Genomic DNA, 19744 nt, shown 5'->3' with positions numbered 1-19744 from the left:
GTAACCCTATGCCTGCCTGTTCAGTTACTGAGCAGCCTTTGGAATCTACTTTTCATACTGGAGGTGAGACGGGGTGGCGGTCACACTAGTGCTGAGGGTAGATAAGGGGAATGTATGCAAGAAGGGGAAATTGAAGATGGCCGTTCATCACTAAGCACACATGGAGCCTCACAAAAACCAAGCTGTGTTTTGTGCTTGAGGCAATAGGCATAGCTTAAAATCCAATTTTTAGAAAACCTTGCTGCTTCTTCTCTGCTTCCTCTTCATTCACTTAATGCCCTGTGGGTAGCTTCCTCAAAAACAGAATGCAAAGGTGTTTGATAACCATTTGTCCAAAGAGGCCAGAAAGGCAAAAGGCCCAAATGTAATTGTAATCATTTCACTGTCTATGACATCATCTTCAAATCTGTCATATCTCTGCAAAATCAAATAGGTTGTGAACAAGCCTACATTTAGCAGACAGATACCCCCTTGAAAGCAAAGATACATCTATAGGGAAATGAGTCAAGATTCAGGGCAAAAAGAGCACGCTATAACATAACTAGCCTCCCTTCTCTGTTCAGTCATAGCAAATGGGGTTCTAGACTTTCAGGGCTTGTGAGGGGACATTCCAGACCTGTAACTTATCCATTTGTGAAGCAACTGTAAAGAATCACCCTAATAGCCTACAGGCCCTTTTCCCTCAAACAATCAAGAACACCCAAACCAACCCCATGAAATCATAGAGACTGCACTATCCATCACAACAAAAGTGTCAGGACTGAACTGAGCATGACGAAATAATTAACCCACAAAACACGTTCATCATCTAGGCCTACCTATTACATCCGTGGGATTTGCGTAGCCTTGTCTCAGTCAACCAGCATTGTAGCCTACTTCAAAGTTGACAAAATCACAGGTTTTTATGATGAATGGACGTGGCATTGATGCTCTGTGTTTTCCACTGTAGATTGTTCCCATGACACTGTGTGAGACCATTCAGGACCCTTCTGGGAGACTGCGAGCCTTTCATTTCAGCTAATGCATGCTGCCAATTATCGGACAATAAAACCACAGGGCAGACAGACTCGACAGAGACAAACAAAATGGCTGCTGAAAGTGGCTAATGGTGAGGGTGCAATGGGATACTGTTTAAAAATAACAATAATAATAAAAACATATGCTGGTTATATTTCTGAGTGGGGGTGGGGGGTATTAGTTTTGAAGATAAGATTCGGAGAGAGAATATCAGTTCATTGGGAAGAAGAAGGACGCTGGACACTGACCTCATCAAAAAAAACACATGATCAATAAAATTCACAGGATGAGGTCTGAATAAGAAAAATAATTTTCCAGATTACACCCCTGTTCGGCTGGTGTCAATTAAATATTTCTCAATAGCATATCCAGCTGTGGACATCTGCTATGATCACAATGCATCTAGGCGTAGGATTCGATTAGACAGGTGGATTTCCCATGTCTGTGACCCCAGAGATGAGAGGAATGGCACTGAGCCCCGCTTGCCTATCGCCAGACCACTTCTACCACTGTGATGCTATTTTTTTAGAAACCAAGCCACAAATTATTAGGCAATCACAACAATCATAGCAAGTTATGACACGGAAGTCCCCTTTTCATCTAGGGGCTAGAAATCATGGCCACAGGGGAAACAACATGAACACAAGGGGATGCAGATGACCCAGACAGTTGATCATCCGAGGCATAATATCACCATCAAGATTCAGGGACATTTCCCCATGGGTGAAATTAAATACGGAAAATTGACACAAAGAATGTAATAAATTGGTCTGTGCTCTGTGTGCCCTATTACCAGCATCATGTGTTCTGTGCAGTGAACATTTTATTAAAGCCATCATTTGCTTTAGTGAGCACTAATATGGGGTAATTTGGTCAAGGTTGTATGGCCGACATCACCCACAAAATCAAAGTTTCAGAGGGAGAAAGGGTATTAAGGGGGAATTAGGAATATCTCGCGTGCCACGCCCGCCTCGTGCAGATGGAAGTGGGCAGGAACTAAGGATAACCATGGCAATGGTGACGTCTTCTCCCTTGTTCTAATTGGAGGAAACCCCGTGGCCCCAGCCGCAGCCTACACACTAGTCGAACATGTCCCTGAACTCCCGCCCCCTTTCCCCGCGCAAAATAGCTACTGGCTAGTATCTCTAGAAACCATCGTTGACAGGTGAACATTTATATTTCTGATTGGAAAATCATTCTCAGCTAGAGCCGCCCTAGCATGTTGGGTTGAATTGCATGTCTGCTGTTTTTCCACTCGGCCTCATACCAATCTCAAAAGCGGATCAATTCGGAGGAAGAAATCGGGACCTTAGAAGGTTAGAACATTCAGAGATCCTATTTCAATCTTTTTTTGTTGTTTGCGATTTGGAAATTATGTTTCTTTTGTAGCGTGGTAACGTTGTGTTGTTGCAATCCATTCATGATGAAAGGAGTGGCCCAACGCTAACGTTACTAGGTATCTTTTACTATCGTAGGCTAACGTTAGCTAGATGGTCATCTGGCGGGTTAATGTTAGTTTGTCTGGTCGAAGCAAGATGGATGCATCATTTTTGTTTTTAATAAATGTCAACCTAGTGGGGATGTAGCTAGATAACTTTATCTCTAGCGTAGTCTGTGGTAGCACTGTCTGAATGTTAGCTAACGTCGTTACAGTCAGTAACTGTGACCACGAACGTTAGTTTAATTGCCAGCCTAACTAACTATGATTGCTAACTAGATAAATGTAGATAACCCAGAAAGACTCAAAGCTAACTAACGAACGTCAGCTAGCTACTGGTACTGTGTCACTAGCTAGCTAACGGCAGCGACCCATCGAATTTGACAGACACCACGTCCACTCACGCATGACACGCGCACACACCCGAATGTAACCGTAGCTAGCGCGTGTAACCTGTAACGTTTTTCCAAGTTTGATTGTTCTCAAATAGTTATTTATATCGGCTTCAGTTTATAATACGCTGCTGCTAGTAAAAGTGCATTCACTACATTGGGTCACATCCTCTTCCATAATAAATTGACTAACAGTGACATAAACCTCCCGTTTTACACTTGCAGGTTTTTGGTGGAATACTCCGGAGCATCCCCTTCTCTCCATCTTGTACCTCCCAATTCAATTTATTCGCTGTTGCATTCCTGGACTCCTATTGTTTTGAAACCTTCCCCGGCGAGTCAAGATAAGGTTACACACTAAATAATAAACAAACAATGGATAAAACGGATCTTATTCAGAAGGCGAAGTTGGCAGAGCAAGCCGAGCGCTACGATGACATGGCCGCCTCCATGAAGGAGGTAACGGAGCAGGGGGGCGAGCTGTCAAACGAGGAGAGGAACCTGCTATCTGTCGCATACAAGAACGTTGTCGGAGCACGGCGGTCGGCATGGAGGGTCATCTCCAGCATCGGACAGAAGACCGAGGGAAGCGACAAGAAGCTCGCAATGGTCAACGAATACCGAGAGAAAGTGGAGGGAGAGCTGAGAGATATCTGCAACGACGTGCTGGTATGTAGTATTAGTACAGATTAATTCTGCTGGAAATGTTTGGTACGTAAAGTGGGTGTTCGCGTATGGTACAAGCCTAGGACAGTGGTTCCCAACCAGGGATACTAGGACCATATACCTTCTGGTAAAATGTACATGAAGGGGTATGCCGGGTAGAGCGAAATTCAGTTGGTGGTACAGTAACCTAGGCCAGTTGGAACCACTGGCCTAGGATACTGAATACACCCATCTCACCCTCTCACAGCTTGGAGTTGGGAAAGTGTGGTCACTAGTCAGACAATTAGTCACTGTGTTGCATCATTATATTGACAATGTATATGGATGTAAAATAATTACATGAAAGACAAAGATATAATTTGAAATAGTTGATTAGTCATCTTTCTAGGTCTTGAAAGTGTTTGGTTAGTGTTCTTCTGAGACTGCCCTTGTCCTCTTGAGGCATATTTGAGTGTATCAGTGCAAGCATGAGACATCAGTAATTCACCCAGCCATACTGCCACAGGAATCTCAACTCAATGCTGTCTGGATAAATGTGCTGAAGAAAAGGGACTCCTTAAATTATGAGCAATGCCTTCTCTGAACAGTCAACACTACATTACTTGATGAAAGACATTGTTTGCTTAACAAAAGCATAGCTATGCAGATTTTTCCACTATGTTATCAGTCTACCAGCATTGGGTTAAATTCTGTCACAATTCAGATAGAATTGCACATACAGTACCAGTCAAAAGTTGGACACATACTCATTCAATGGTTTTTCTTTATTTTTTTAAAAATGATTTTCTACATTGTAGAATAATGGTGAACACATCAACCATGAAATACTACATGATTATGATTCCATATGTGTTAACCAAAAAAGTGTTAACAAATTAAAATATATTAGATTCTTTGAAGTTTTGCACAGCTTTGCACTCTTGGCATTCTCTCAACCACCTTATTGAGGTAGTCACCTGGAATGCATTTCGATTAACAGGTGTACCATGTTAAGTTTATTTGTGGAATTTCTTTCCTCAATGCGTTTGAGCCAATCAGTTGTGTTGTGAGAAGGTAGGGGTGGCATACAGAAGATACCCCTATTTGGTAAAAGACCAAGTCCATATTATGGCATGAACAGCTCAAATAAGCAAAGAGAAATGACAGTCCATCATACTTTGACATGAAGGTCAGTCAATGTAGAACATTTCAAGAACTTTGAAAGTTTCTTCAAGCGCAGTTGCAAAAACCAAGCGCTATGATGAAACTGGCTCTCATGAGGACCGCCACAGGAAAGGAAGACCCAGAGTTACCTCTGCTGCAGAGGATAAGTTCATTAGTTACCAGCCTCAGAAATTGCAGCCCAAATAAATGCTTCAGAGTTCAAGTAACAGATACATCAACTGAGGAGACTGCGTGAATCAGGCCTTCATGGTCAAATTGCTGCAAAGAAACCACTACTAAAGGACACCGATAAGAAGAGACATGCTTGGGCCAAGAAACATGAGCAATGGACATAATACTGGTGGAAATCTGTCCTTTGGTCTGAGTCCAAATGTGAGCTTTTTGGTTCCAACCGCCGTGTCTTTGAGACGCAGAGTAGGTGAACAGATGATCTCCGCATGTGTGGTTCCCACCGTGAAGCATGGAGGAGGTGTGGGGGTGGTTTGCTGGTGACACTGTCAGTGATTTATTTAGAATTCAAGGCACACTTAACCAGCATGGCTACCACAGCATTCTGCAGCGATATGCCATCCCATCTGGTTTGCGCTTAGAACCACTATCATTTGTTTTCTAACAGGACAATGACCCAAAACACACCTCCAGGCTGTGTAAGGGCTATTTGACCAAGGAGATTGATGGAGTGCTGCATCAGATGATCTGGCCTCCACAATCACTCGACCTCAACCCAATTGAGATGGTTTGGGATGAGTTGGACCGCAGAGTGAAAGAAAGGCAGCAAACAAGTTCACAGCATATGTGGGAACTCCTTCAAGACTGTTGGAAAAGCATTCCAGGTGAAGCTGGTTGAGAGAATGCCGGAGAGTGCAATGGGTGGCTACTTTGAAGAATCTCAAATATAAAATATATTTTCATATGTTGAACACTTTTTTGTTGTTTACTACATGATTCCATATGCGTTATTTCATAGTTTTGATGTCTTCACTATTATTCTACAATGTAGAACATTGTAAAAATAAACTCTTGAATGAGTAGGTGTCAACTTTTGACTGGTACTTTTATATACTTCTATTTTTTATTTTTATTTATTTTTACTCCTGAATTGACTCATTTGAAATGGAATTGACCTTTACTCTGGTCTCACTCTCAGCAGTGAGCGTTTCCCTGAACCCAACCATTAATTTACTTGATCTGTTAACCTGTTAGGGCTAGGGGGCAGTATTTGCACGGCTAGATAAAAAAAATGTACCCGATTTAATCTGGTTACTAATCCTACCCAGTAACTAGAATATGCATATACTTATTATATATGGATAGAAAACACCCTAAAGTTTCTAAAACTGTTTGAATGGTGTCTGTGAGTATAACAGAACTCATTTGGCAGGCAAAACCCTGAGACATTTTCTGACAGGAAGTGGATACCTGATGTGTTGTATTACCTTTAAACCTATCCCATTGAAAAACACAGGGGCTGAGGAATATTTTGGCACTTCCTATTGCTTCCACTAGATGTCACCAGCCTTTACAAAGTGTTTTGAGTCTTCTGGAGGGAGATCTGACCGAACAAGAGCCATGGAACGATGATGGCCCATTAGACACCTGGCGCGCGAGTTCATGTTGGGTACCCTCGTTCCAATACGTTATAAAAGAGTATGCATTCGTCCACCTTGAATATTATTCATGTTCTGGTTAAAAAAGGCCCTAATGATTTATGCTATACAACGTTTGACATGTTTGAACGAACGTAAATATATTTTTTCCCCTCGTTCATGACGAGAAGTCCGGCTGGCTTAGATCATGTGCTAACAAGACAGATTTTTGGACATAAATGATGAGCTTTTTTGAACAAAACTACATTCGTTATGGACCTGTGATACCTGGAAGTGACATCTGATGAAGAGAATCAAAGGTAATGGATTATTTACATAGTATTTTCGATTTTAGATCTCCCCAACATGACGTCTAGTCTGTATCGCAACGCGTATTTTTCTGGGCGCAGTGCTCAGATTATTGCAAAGTGTGATTTCCCAGTAAGGTTATTTTTAAATCTGGCAAGTTGATTGCGTTCAAGAGATGTAAATCTATAATTCTTTAAATGACAATATAATATTTTACCAATGTTTTCTAATTTTAATTATTTAATTTGTGGTGTTGACTTGACTGCCGGTTATTGGAGGGAAACGATTTCCTCAACATCAATGCCATAGTAAAACGCTGTTTTTGGATATAAATATGAACTTGATAGAACTAGAAATGCATGCATTGTCTAACATAATGTCCTAGGAGTGTCATCTGATGGAGATTGTAAAAGGTTAGTGCATCATTTTAGCTGGTTTTATGGTTTTGGTGACCCTGTCTTTGAATTGACAAAACATTACACACAACTCTTGTAAATGTACTGTCCTAACATACTCTAAATTTATGCTTTTGCCGTAAAACCTTTTTGAAATCGTAAAACGTGGTTAGATTAAGGAGATGTTTATCTTTCAAAGGGTGTAAAATGGTTGTATGTTTGAGAAATTTGAATTTTGACATTTATTTGGATTCAAATTTGCCGCTCTTGAAATGCACCTGCTGTTGATGGAGTGCACCACGGGGGGGACGCTAGCGTCCCACCTAGCCCATAGAGGTTAAGCATATCACACCTCTCATTTCTCTTGCTCTAAACAGAGACTAATATTAGATTGTTTCAATCCAATGTGGGTCAAATGTCATGTCCCACGATTCTCCATGAGTTCCTACGGTCTAAAATGGTGATCTCCCCCCGGCCCTGAGATGAGAAGGTAGTATTGTATTTTCATCCTCTCTCCGGTTTCTTCCTGTTGGGAATGTCACACTGAACAATGGTGTTTAACGACGTAATGGTGCAGAATGACAAAGGTCACAAACCAGTGTGTCTGCATGGCAAGGTGTGTCAGAATGGGTGGAGTAGGCACTGGTGGACTACCAGTGGTGGCTATCAAGAGCTGTGCTGTTACAGGTCTAAAACTGGGAGTGTGTGGGCTCCTCCTGTTTTGATATTCGCATAGGGCCCGCGCTATCTAGGTTCCTTGGGACATACCTACCCTAACCATAACCTTTACCTTAACCATTTAAAAAAAAAAAACGTTAACTGCAATGGAGTAGTGACGTCCCAATGATCCCGGCTAGCACAGACCATTCACATAGATTCATCTGGCACATGAGTTGTAATGAAGCTAGCCAAGTGGAAGAGTTCATTCAGAATTGTGTTGTGTAGCCCAGTTTGTTCAATAGGCTATATCTCTCAACCTCACTAACCTAGCTTGCTACCCATTGGGGGCTACTCTCTGATTTTAAAACTGAAACATGCAGGAAAAAATATTTTTGGGTTCCCTTCCAGTAATATTACTTGACTGTCACTGACTGGACTTTCTACTACGGACTCTTTTAAAAAAAAAAAATGTATTTATTTATTTTTCCCAGGGGCAACTTAAATCCAAGCCTGTACTAGTGAATGGCTCTGCCCATTTATTCCTATCCGGTCTTGATAGTGGATTAAGGGAGGATCTGGAGGCTTAACTGAGAGGTTGAGAGAATTGCACTGAGCTGCTGGCCTTTAGACACAAGGAGGTCTGAGATGAGGGGATTGGGTTGGGGGGGTGGGCAGCGTTTGGGCTCCAGTGTGCTTACAAATCTAGCACTGAACCATACATATAGGAATACCATTAAGGCTTTATGACAATATGTCCCACATCTCTACTGATTATAAAACATTTTTTTTTTTTTTTTAAAGGTGGCAGTGTCCACGGATCAATTGTGAACATCTAGCCAGGGAGATATTCAAAGCATGTCACTTGCTAATCACATTTCATTGCCCCTGCCATTCTAATTGGGTTGCTGTTATTTACTCTGACCGATTTATTAATGGTCACCAACAGATTTGTTTTGTTTTTGTGGCATATATGCATAGTGGTTCTCTATACGAGCAAACAATGGCAATCCCTATGTATGTAGGCATAACTGATAAGCAGCTAACTGTAGGCTGTGGTGTAGGTCAGGTTGGTTAACCACCCTCTCTTTTCCTTTATGCCAGTGAGTCATGGTTATGTAAACCGTACAGATGGGCACATCTTCTGACCACACCTTAAAGCTACTCCACGTCTGTGTGCTCGCCGCTCTCTAGTGCGTGTGGCTCTGACTCAGATGCCTGCCAGTGTTGACGGAGGGCGTGGTGGAGCCAGCCTATGAGAATGTTTATCTCGCTGCTTGCCTGAACTCGCCCCTTCTGCTCGGCGGCTGGCTACTGGTGCATGTAACCACCTGTCTCCTCTCAGCTGACAGGCCTTGGCTTGACTGTGCTGAAGTAGGCCTGGATAACACAGCACTCATTTTCCACTGAGGCGATGTCATGCCGGACTGGGTGGAACCCCTCTGGTGCCCACGGCCATGCAGACACTGCCCTTACCCACCCTGCGTGTCTGCACTGTGTATGGGAATAGATCATGGAAGCTGGACAGTTACCCCCAATAACCACCTCTCAATCTGTTAGAAACTACAGTTGATTGTGGTCAGAATCGGTTCACTTATAGTTGATTAGGCCGTGGCCATCGACGCTGCCGGGAAATTGAAGTCCTGCTGAGGATGGTGCAGGCTGTTTTCAGTGCTCCACTTTCAGGCATCGGTTCGACAGAACAGAACGTGGCCCACTACACAACAATCCAGGATGGTCTCGCCAGGTTCGCACAGTAGTTTTTAGATGGACTAGCACAAAAGTATGTTCACGATAATGCTCATCTCCAATAGAAGAGCACAGCCACAGTACTACAATTAGTCGAACACTGGAGAATTGCACCATCAGCTCTTGTTAGGCCTATATCATAGCCGCAGATGAGAGAGAGGAGCCCGTTTTATTAGGGCACACCGTAGCAAAATGTTTTGACACCAAAAACTTAAATGAGCGTTTCCTATTGGACAGGTTCATGTAATTCCTCCCTGTTTCCTTCCTTTTGGTGCCTAATGAAGACTGCCTTGGTCTGTGTGAAACTAGAGCGCTGTGTGAACTGAAGACAATGTGAACAACCAGGCCACTCTCCCTCCACTCGACTGCAGGCAGGGTGATGTATGGGAAGGAATGCTTGGAACTTGAGACATTTGAGCGTGCCGTGTATCTAGACTAATCTCGTCTGTAAGTAGACTGGGTGGGAGTGGCTCGGGTAAGAGTGGGGGCAGGGCTGGATGAGCCCTGAGACACGCCCACTTCGACTCACTGCCTGTCAGTGTCAGTAGATGCCATTTTAGGTCTGTCAGCCTCCTCTGCGGCGAACTCGTTTTAATCTGATATTTAAAACAAGTTAATGTGACTTAAACCCTTGGTCTCACTGACAGATTCGCTGTAATCAGGCAGCAGGTCAGGCACTTTTGGAGACTGATCCTGATGAGTTGGCTGGGTAGGCTCCTTCACGCTAACTAACTGGCGATCAAGCATTCCAGACCTCGGTGTCAGGAGCTGATACATTTCTCTTACAGAAGGAGTCTTGGATTGAACCCCAGATGAAATGTAGGCCATCGCTCCTACTGTATTCCCTCTACCCTCTTCAGTATGTTTAGTGTGTTGCAGATGAACTGGTCTGCAGTGATGCTGGACTTTCTGCTGCTGCTGTGGGTTTAAATATAGATGCATATGCTGTGGGGGGCCTGGGAGTGCTATCTAAGCTGTAGCATACAAGCAGTGCTGCTCTTTCCCAGTTTTAGCCGGTGCATTCAGCCGCTGGTTTTGCTTCTGAGACAGAGCGCTGAGGAACGTTGGAACGAAAGGAGCCCAGAAGAATCTGGGGTAAAAGACGGTCAGGAACCCACAGGAGGCCTGGCCTCATTATGGACAAGTTGGAATGACTTGACGCAGTGCAAAATGCTGGCTCCCACCCTGCTTATGCTGAAACCACTGCTGCCTGCCCATATGCACAGCTAGGCTCTTGCTGTCTACTCACGCTGGACTCATGGTGGACTCCGTATGTGTGTCTAGGGCTGGAACAAGTGACTGTGTAACCGTGTAGCTGACAGTTATGGATGAAGACGGTCATGAAAATAAAATGACAAAAAACAATGGTGGGATTTCTGGTTAAGAATGAGCAGCATAATGAAGACTGGACGTCTGGGCATTCGCGCTATAATCATGGGTACACTAGCAATGGCTGCCTGGTATTGTGATCATTTTCATGGTACTGTAAAATGTTTATTCAAGTGATAACTGATGTGGCTCATGCGATGGAATGCATTTAAAAATGTTCTTCTAATGTCGGAGTTAAATAAACAAATCACAGCACATTGATGGGTACACTTCCTGCTTTTACTTCCTGCTTTGCTCTTCGCAATGGCTGCCAGTCATCCATTATGCCATCATTGACTTGAATGTTGACACACATTCTATTGCAGCAGTCAGGAGCTGATAGGAGGAAATGTGCGAGGGGGGGGGGGGGGGGGGGACGGACTGACTTATTACGGTGACCACGGTCATTTGGCTGGCCAATTACCGTCATCCAAAATTTGTTGACTGTCACAGCCCTACGAGTGTATGCCTCCCTCGTGTGGGCACATCCTGCATGGACATCACTCGCATGATGTCATCACACGAGGCCACTGAACTGGTCAATCACATTGGGTCACAGGCTCCATCACATTTTTTCAGATAATCGCTATGTGAATTTTGAAACGTGTGTTTGATGATACACCTCCTTGCTCCAGTACTGTCGCTAATGCTGCTCACCCAGTTTTTGTTGGATACATCACAGTTGTAACGGGAAGATCGAGGCTTAGTTGCCTACCACTGGTATGGGAGGGTTTGGTTGGGAACTCAACTCACATGGTCATGTTTGGGTGTATGTTGTCTCAGCCAATCACAATCAACCTTCTTTCTTCAGCCAGTCAAAGTATGTTAACAGGATTTCAATAATAAACATTGACTGTCAAATGGATGGAAGTTTATGCAGTGTGTGTGTGTACAAATGATTAATCCCAGTTTCCTTTGCACAGGAACTTCTGAATAAATATTTAATTGAGAACTCCACAAACGCCGAAAGCAAAGTCTTCTATCTTAAGATGAAGGGCGACTACTACAGATACCTTGCCGAAGTCGCCTCCGGGGATGACAAGACAGGTGAGATTGAAATGTCCCCTCGAACTGATTACTGCGTGAGGTTTTTGCCATGTTGGTATTTGCAAGCAATAGACCTACATTTTTAGGTGTGTGAATTACTCTGAATGGGGTGGCAGGTACCCTAGCGAGCTTTGGCCCAGTAACCGAAAGTTCGCTGATTTGAATCCCCTAGCCGACTTGGTGAAAAATCTGCCGGTGCCCTTGAGCAAGGCACTTAACCCAAATTGCTCTGGATAAGAGCGTCTGCTAAATGACTAAAATGTAGTAATCTCCCTAGCCCAGGTGCTACTCGAGCCAGATATGTAAAATACAAACTTTTTTTCTTTTGAAATCCCCCTTTCTCTAAATCCCAGAATGACATCTAAGCAGGCTTAAATGACAGTGTGGGGCATAAAGTGAATGTTCTGTGGAGTATAGACATTGTTCCTCGCAACCCTATCGAATTCGCCTCCCTCTGATTTGCGTAACAGCCCCAATATGAATCTCCCCTCCCGAGTCACGTCCTAATAAAGAAGCCTTTGATCGGCACTATTGCAAGACATTCTTTAGGATTCTGTCACATGCCATCGTTCTACAGTCTGCGAGGAGGTTCAAATGAGTCTTCGTGAGGCTCTGCTTTAAAACTCCGAGCCCCCTCGTGCAGCGGCCGAAATAGAACGGCACATTTTGTCACAGAGCTGGAAACGGTGTCAAGTGAGGCGTCACACGCACTCACACGACCGCAGGGAACCGTCTCGTAGGAGGAGACGATGAAGAGGGGAGGGTTCTAGCCTACTGTATGGGCCTCTGAGACTCCCACTGGCACCCATTGTGTGATGCACGCTAAAGAACTCTACGCCCCGTTATAAGCATGTGCATTTCAAGTGAGGCTTGGACAAAAGGAAATCAATGTGCCACTCGACTGCGATGTTCAGTTGCTTATTGCTGAGAACATGTCACAGAGAATTGTCCAATAGTACACTTGTAGTCTTTTAACCTAACACCCACTAGCTGTCAATGTCCACTAGCCTGTATCATAATCGCTACAGAGGGAATTTGAGTGAATCCGGCTTCAGTCAGTCTCGAACTTGGTGTTAGTCGAAATAAGAGTCCAGTGGGGTGTCACGCTACCATTGCCTCCAATAACGTCCGCTTTGATCTGTGTGCTCCCCAGCGACCATAGAAAACTCTCAGGAGGCGTATCAGCAGGCGTTTGACATCAGCAAGAAGGAGATGGACCCCACGCATCCCATCCGCCTGGGCCTGGCCCTCAACTTCTCAGTCTTCTTCTACGAGATCCTCAACTCCCCAGAGAAGGCATGCTCACTGGCGAAACAGGTCAGTCCAGCCTCACCCCTCTGTCCTGTACCCTGTTTTCTTTAGATCTGGGGACTTTGTTTGAAATGTGGAAAAGTTCCTTGTTATCTGCTTGTTCTGTAAGAATGAATGAAAGATAAGTGGTGTGTTTGAATTGCTAACACGTAGGTAAGTGTGTGAATTGGTTGACTTATGTCGCTTCTGGAAAAATGTATTTCAATGAGCGATATCAAGTACATAGTTTAATATCTGTGCTGGACATGCCGCGGGTTTACTCTTATCTATGGTAGCTTGGATTTTGCACAGTTATTCTACTTTGAAGCTGGCCGTGTAGTAATTTTAATTTTTTTTTTGTGTCGAGGCATTTGACGACGCCATTGCAGAGCTGGACAAACTGAACGAGGAGTCCTACAAAGACAGCACTCTCATCATGCAACTGCTCAGAGACAACCTGACAGTGAGGGAAGGGAACTATCTGCTCTGCCATGTTCCTTATTCTAGTCAATATTTACTGTCTGTTTAAAATGAAACTTGTATGCTTTTCTCATTTTTTTTTTTTTTGTAGCGATGGTATGACAATGTTCAGTTGGAAGACTGTCTGCGTGGGTAATGAGTTGTCTACTAACAAGTTTTTTGTTTTTGACGTCTGTGTCTCTTTCTCTCTCCAGTTATGGACATCCGACAACGCTCCCGAGGAAGGGGAAGGCGGAGAAGCCGGCGAGGCCGGAGAGAACGAGAACTGAAACTCACACGGAGTCATCTCCAAAAAAAAAAAAAACGAAAAATAACCATTTTACACGTCTCCATTCCTTTATTGCTCCACTTCAAACTGATTCTAGCAATGAAACCCATTACTGAAAAAACTGCGTATGGAAATTCCAAAATCATTTGTCTTTTCACACTGCAGTTTTTGGACAAAAAAAAAATTTGACTGGAGAGGAAAACAAACTCCATTCTTTGGTTTGTGTTCATCCTGGCCTTCCATATGTGCAGTTTCTGCTGTTAGATAATTATCAATAGCTTCACCTCTTTGTATCAACGTTTTAGTCCAAATTAGAGGAAAAAATAAGGAATTCTAGGGGTTTTGCTGAGCTACAAATGTTAGTCCCATCAAACACCAGGGCAGTCAAGTATTCTTTGAACAGGGGTGTTTGCTAAGCAGGATAGGATGAATAGTTCCCTCATCCTCCGTTATCTGGTACAGTTACAGCTGCTGACGTCCAACATGGACAAGTCCAATTGTTTGATACTGCAGGGACGGCCAGTCTATGAGCTGGCACCCAGGTGATTTTTTTTATTTTTTTTCCCATTGGTTCTGACAAGGTCTTTCCTCACTCCCTCTGGTTACGGTATAAAGCATGTCTGGTTGAAGACAATACAGAGGTGGGGCATTCTAAAAACCCCAAATAAAAACAATCTGATAATGGGAAGAAGAAAAAAATACTCCTACATGCATGTAATTTAATAGTGCACTGGAACGGAAACCAATGCTGTATACACACCAAGTCCAAGTGTCCAATTTAGTACTTTTCAATGCAGGTGTGTGCACATGTTAGAGGGCGTTTGGTTAGTCCCGGAGGTTGTCATTAGCGATTTGGACCACTATTGTGTTTTTTGCTGATCATATACTGTAGTCCCCAAAAGCCTCGTGGAAATGTTTAATGCCCTATGTATCAGCTATGTAACATTAATAAAAATTACATTTTATAAACCAATCTCGAGCTGGTCTTTCCAGTGTGGTGTGTTTTTTAACCGTGTAGGTATCCCGTTTTGTCTTTTGTTCATCTGTGTGCTGTTTTTGAACCTGATTTCTCACATTTTATAGATCAGCTGACAATTGGTAAGGTCATCTAACCTAATTTTGGGCCAGTGTTCATGTCAGCAACAGCTATGCTATTGGGGGGGGGGGCAAATGTCACATGAGATGCTCTGCTTTTTTTTTTATGCCACAAAAAGCAAGTCCTGCAGGCTCTTGTTTCGTTTTATCTTGCTGCAAAGAAAGACCTAGTTAAGCTGCAGCTGGCCCAGAACAGAGCGGTATGTTTTGCTCTTCATTGTAATCAGAGGGCTAATAGAAATACTATGCATGCCAGTCTCTTGGCTAAGAGTTGAGACTTACTGCGTCACTACTTTGTATAAGAAACAATGTTCATTCAAAATTGTTTGCGTAGTCAAGTTACACACAGCTCTGACACACACACACTTACCCCACCATTCATGCCACCAGAGGACTTTTCAGTCTCCAAAACACATTCAAAGTGTACAGTATTCTATAGAGCCATTATTGCATGGACTTCCCATCTCATATTGCAAAAATGAACAGCAAACTTGGTTTGACCTACCTAGATATTGTGTGTATGTATTGATATGTAGGCTGTGTGCAGTTAAATGTATGTAGTTATGTCCTTGACCTGTCCTTGTCTACTAATGTTCTGTATTATGTTATGTGTGGACCCCAGGAAGAGTACCTGCTGCTTTTGCAACAGCTAACGGGGATCATAATAAAAGACAAAAAAAATACATGATATATTAATTTTGAGAAGAGTGAACATTGGAGCCCTAATACACTAGGTCAATGTGACCCAACCTTTCGATAATAACTAGTCCATACCATAGACCTGCTGCGGGTGCATCATGAGTATGATATACATTCCCTGTCCTAAATGTTCCCTCAGCGACATTTTTATTTGTCAAAAGAGGATATTTTTATTCGCCTTTTGCTTTGACGTATCTGGGTCGAAATGCCAGATATATTAGAAAAGGAGACACTGACGTGTTCATAACAACTCGGAAATCTCCGACATCCGACTTCAGTGCGTTCAAAATAACTGGGAACTCGTAAAGACGACATACTGGGAAAAATGGTTTTGAACGGCCATTCAACTCGGAATGCCAAGTCGGAAACTGGGGCAACTTTCCAAAGTTCCGGTGTTCCGACCTGAAGATCACTGACGTCATTTGACCTAGTTTTTTCCGAGTTCCCAGTTGTCTTGAAAGCGTCATAAGAATCCCAGAGGGAAATGAATGGTGAAACGTATAAAGCTCCGCCCAGCAGAATGTCAACCAATTGCGTTCATGTTGTCATGCTGCTTCAAGCGGTTTCTAAACTAATTGTCACGTTATCCCTTCTAAAAGTTAGAGTATGACTTGTCGCTTTCAGATACTAGCACGTGAATGCAACATATGAGTCGAGAAACACGATATCAAAGCTATGCGACACTACAAATCAAACAAATCAAATCAAACTTTATTCGTCACATGCGCCGAATACAACATGTGTAGACCTTACCGTGAAATGCTTACTTACAAGCCCTTAACCAACAGTGCAGTTCAAGAAAGAGTTAAGAAAATATTTACCAAATAAACTGAAGAAATAATAAAAAGTAACACAATAAAATAACAATATCTTCTGATGGCCATTTGATTAATTGTTCAGCAGTCTTATGGCTTGGGGGTAGAAGCTGTTAAGGAACCTTTTGGTCCTAGACCTGGCGCTCCAGTACCGCTTGCTGTGCGGTAGCAGAGAGAACAGTCTATGACTTGGGTGACTGGAGTCTTTGATAATTTTTAGGGCTCTCCTCTGACACCGCCTAGTATATAGGTCCTGGATGGCAGGAAGCTTGACCCCAGTGATGTACTGGTTTGTACGCACTACCCTCTGTAGGGCCTTATGGTCAGATGTCGAGCAGTTGCCATACCAGGCGGTGATGCAACTGGTCAGGATGCTCTAGATGGTGCAGCTGTAGAATTTTTTGAGTATCTGGGGACCCATGCCAAATCTTTTCAGTCTCCTGAGGGGGAAAACGTGTTGTCGTGCCCTCTTCACGACTGACTTGACATGTTTGGACCATGATAGTTCGTTGGTTATGTGGACACCAAGGAACTTGAAACTCTCGACCCACTCCACTACAGCCCTGTCAATGTTAATCGGGGTCTGTTCGGCCCGCCTTTTCCTGTAGTCCACGATCAGCTCCTTTGTCTTGATCAAATTGAGTGAGAGGTTTTTGTCCTGGCACCACACTGCCAGGTCTCTGACCTCCTCCCTATAGGCTCATCATTGTCGGTGATCAGGCCTACAACTGTTGCAAACTTAATGATGGTGTTAGAGTTGTGTTTGGCCGTGCAGTCGTGGGTGAACAGGGAGTACAGGAGGGGACTATGCACACACCCCTGAGGACATGTTATAATTATCTCAAAGTCAGGCACAGGAGGTTGGTGGCATCTTAATTGGAGGAGAACGGGCTCGTGGTAATGGCTGGAGCGCAATAGGTGGAATGGTATCAAATACATCAAACATAAGGTTTCCATGTGTTTGATGGCATTCCAGCCATTATTATGAACCGTCATCCACTCAGCAGCCTCCACTGAGTCAGAGTATGACTATGAGTCGAGAAACCGGCCTATTTTCCTTGAAAGAACGTAATGTCACTATTTCAAAGCTATACGATATTACATAGGACAAGTTAATTATCTCAAATCCTGGAAAATATTTGTAATGTTGACCTTCTTGTTCACGTAATTCGTGCTCATGTTGGGGTTAGGTGCTAGCGCCCAATTACTCTTTGAAGGAGACATCTCCTTGTCGGGTGTACCCAGAATGCACCACGCGGTCCGGCCCATTGCCAATTTACGGGAAACGTACACAGTGGGCTTTAATACGAATCCAGTGGCGTTTCTCATCTCCTCAAAAGTATCTCTGAACACAGTCATTGAGCGGATGTTCCTTTTTCCAAACAATGAACTTCCGGTATCGGAAGTAGCATTTGGAAATCAAAGCGACTTGCGTAGCTAACTGAAATTTAAATTCAGTCTAATCTACAATGCATTTTTAGACATTTTAACCTTTGCGCTCTATAAGTCTTGCGAATAAAGTCGCCTTCAAGGAATCCTTTTGATCAACCTGTTCGGTGTTGACATTATTCATCAACAACTTGCGATAATGACACCAGTGGTGGAGTAAGCTATTTTAACCTTACGATGAAGTATTTGGTCCTTGTAGCCTTTTGGGCTCCTTGTTGGGTCAATTGTGCGATTAAACCAAGTGCCATTGAGGAAGAAACACGGGAAAATGACCCGGAGTTAGGTGAGTACCGTTCGCTAGCGCCTAATTTAGCTAGCATACATGTTGTTGCTGCTGGTAAGCTGTCGGTCAAATGTATGCAAATTGGGCCTTTAGTTCTGTTTTTGTTGTATGTTAGTTTGTTGCACCATAAAGAATATAAGCAAGAATCACTTTTCCAATACACGACAAACTGACGTCACGCACAGATTCGCGCGACTCTTGGCTGCAGTAAGAAATCCATAAATCCAATCAAATTTGGTCACATACACATGGTTAGCAGATGTTATTTCGAGTATAGGAGAAGAAGAAAAAAATCACAAGCATTTCGCTAAGGACTAGAAGCGAGGCAGCCCTCTGTGACCACTCTGAACATTCAGTCTTCTTTTTAAGCAACTAGATTTGGCCTTGTGTTTTAGGTTATTGTCCTGCTGAAAGGTGAAATCATCACCCAGTGTCTGGTAGAAAGCATACGGAACCAGGTTTTCCTCTAGGATTTTGCCTGTTCCTAGCTCCATTACGTTTTATTTATTTTATCCTGAAAAACTCCCCAATCCTTAACGATTACAAGCATACCCACTATACTTAAATACAGAGAGTGGTATTCAGTAATGTCTTGTATTGGCTGTGCCCCCAATATAACACTTTGTATTCAGGACAAACAGTAAATTGCGTTGCCACGTTTTTTGCAGTGTTACTTTAGTGCCCTGTTGCAAACAGGATGCATGTTTTGGAGTATTCTTTTTCTGTACAGTCTACCTTCTTATTTAGGCTCTCCATAGCAAAGGTGTTTAATACTTATTGACTCAAGACATTTTAAGGGTTTCATTTAATTAATTTGTAACAATTTCAATTCCACTTTGGCATTTTGGGGTTTTTGTGTGTAGGCCAGTGGCCCAAAAAAGAGGACCTCCTCTTGGCCGCAGACAAAATGTTTCTGTTTTAAAGCACATTTTCTGCAATTCAACACATTTTACCATGGCGCAGAGAGAACATTTCACAGTTTCATAGCTAGTTTCCTGCAATTCTACACGTTTTGCCATAAGGCCGAGAGAAAATGTTTCCTGGGGCATTTTAGATTCTCCTTGATAAGCTAGGTTTCCATCCAATTTGCAACAGATTTTCATGCGAATATTCTAAAATCCGCATAAAACAATATGCGCATTTTTCCACCCGAGATATTTCCATCAAATCAAAGTTTATTTGTCACGTAAGCTGAATACAACAGGTGTAGACCTTACAGTGAAATGCTTACTTACAGGCTCTAACCAATAGTGCAAAAAAGGTATTAGGTGAACAATAGGTAGGTAAAGAAATAAAACAACAGTAAAAAGACAGGCTATATACAGTAGCGAGGCTATGAAAGCAGCGAGGCTACATACAGACACCGGTTTGTCAGGCTGATTGAGGTAGTATGTACATGTAGATATGGTTAAAGTGACTAGGCATATATGATGAACAGAGAGTAGCAGTAGCGTAAAGAGGGTTTGGCGGGTGGTGGTTGGCAGGACACAATGCAGATAGCCCAGTTAGCCAATGTGCGGGAGAACTGGTTGGTCGGCCCAATTGAGGTAGTATGCACATGAATGTATAGTTAAAGT

General features: G+C 43.1%; 2 protein-coding genes across 3 annotated transcripts in view; both read left to right on the top strand.

The window, feature by feature from the left end:
- Window positions 1–2103: 2103 nt before the first annotated feature.
- Window positions 2104–14381, top strand: LOC106610722 (14-3-3 protein beta/alpha-1). The gene is made up of 6 exons (XM_014210239.3): window positions 2104–2333; window positions 3073–3516; window positions 11665–11788; window positions 12942–13105; window positions 13446–13541; window positions 13753–14381. The coding sequence occupies exons 2-6, from the start codon at window positions 3223–3225 to the stop codon at window positions 13825–13827; spliced, it is 753 nt and encodes a 250-aa protein (XP_014065714.1). The 5' UTR covers window positions 2104–2333; window positions 3073–3222; the 3' UTR covers window positions 13828–14381.
- Window positions 14382–17766: 3385 nt separating this feature from the next.
- Window positions 17767–19744, top strand: part of adam17a (ADAM metallopeptidase domain 17a) — a 23804-nt gene continuing 21826 nt past the window's right edge. Inside the window, exon 1 of one of the 2 annotated variants that reach the window (XM_045723382.2) lies at window positions 17767–18167. In XM_045723382.2, coding sequence (XP_045579338.2) covers window positions 18062–18167 — 106 coding nt within the window. In that variant the 5' untranslated portion in view covers window positions 17767–18061. The remainder of the gene's footprint in view (window positions 18168–19744) is intronic. The other variant, XM_014210241.3, reaches the window with a different exon arrangement.

The sequence above is a fragment of the Salmo salar genome, chromosome 09, assembly GCF_965601325.2.
Source record: "Salmo salar chromosome 09, fSalSal1, whole genome shotgun sequence".
NCBI classification, from domain to species: Eukaryota; Metazoa; Chordata; class Actinopteri; order Salmoniformes; family Salmonidae; genus Salmo; species Salmo salar.
Note: the sequence above shows the minus strand (reverse complement) of the source record. Positions and strands in the feature narration are given on the sequence as shown.

Coding starts and splice junctions, on each gene's coding strand:
- LOC106610722 (XM_014210239.3), top strand. CDS start 3,223: ATGGATAAAACGGATCTTATTCAGAAGGCGAAGTTGGCAGAGCAAGCC. Junction 13,106..13,445: donor CATGCTCACTGGCGAAACAG/GTCAGTCCAGCC, acceptor TTTTGTGTCGAG/GCATTTGACGACGCCATTGC. Junction 13,542..13,752: donor TGCTCAGAGACAACCTGACA/GTGAGGGAAGGG, acceptor TTCTCTCTCCAG/TTATGGACATCCGACAACGC.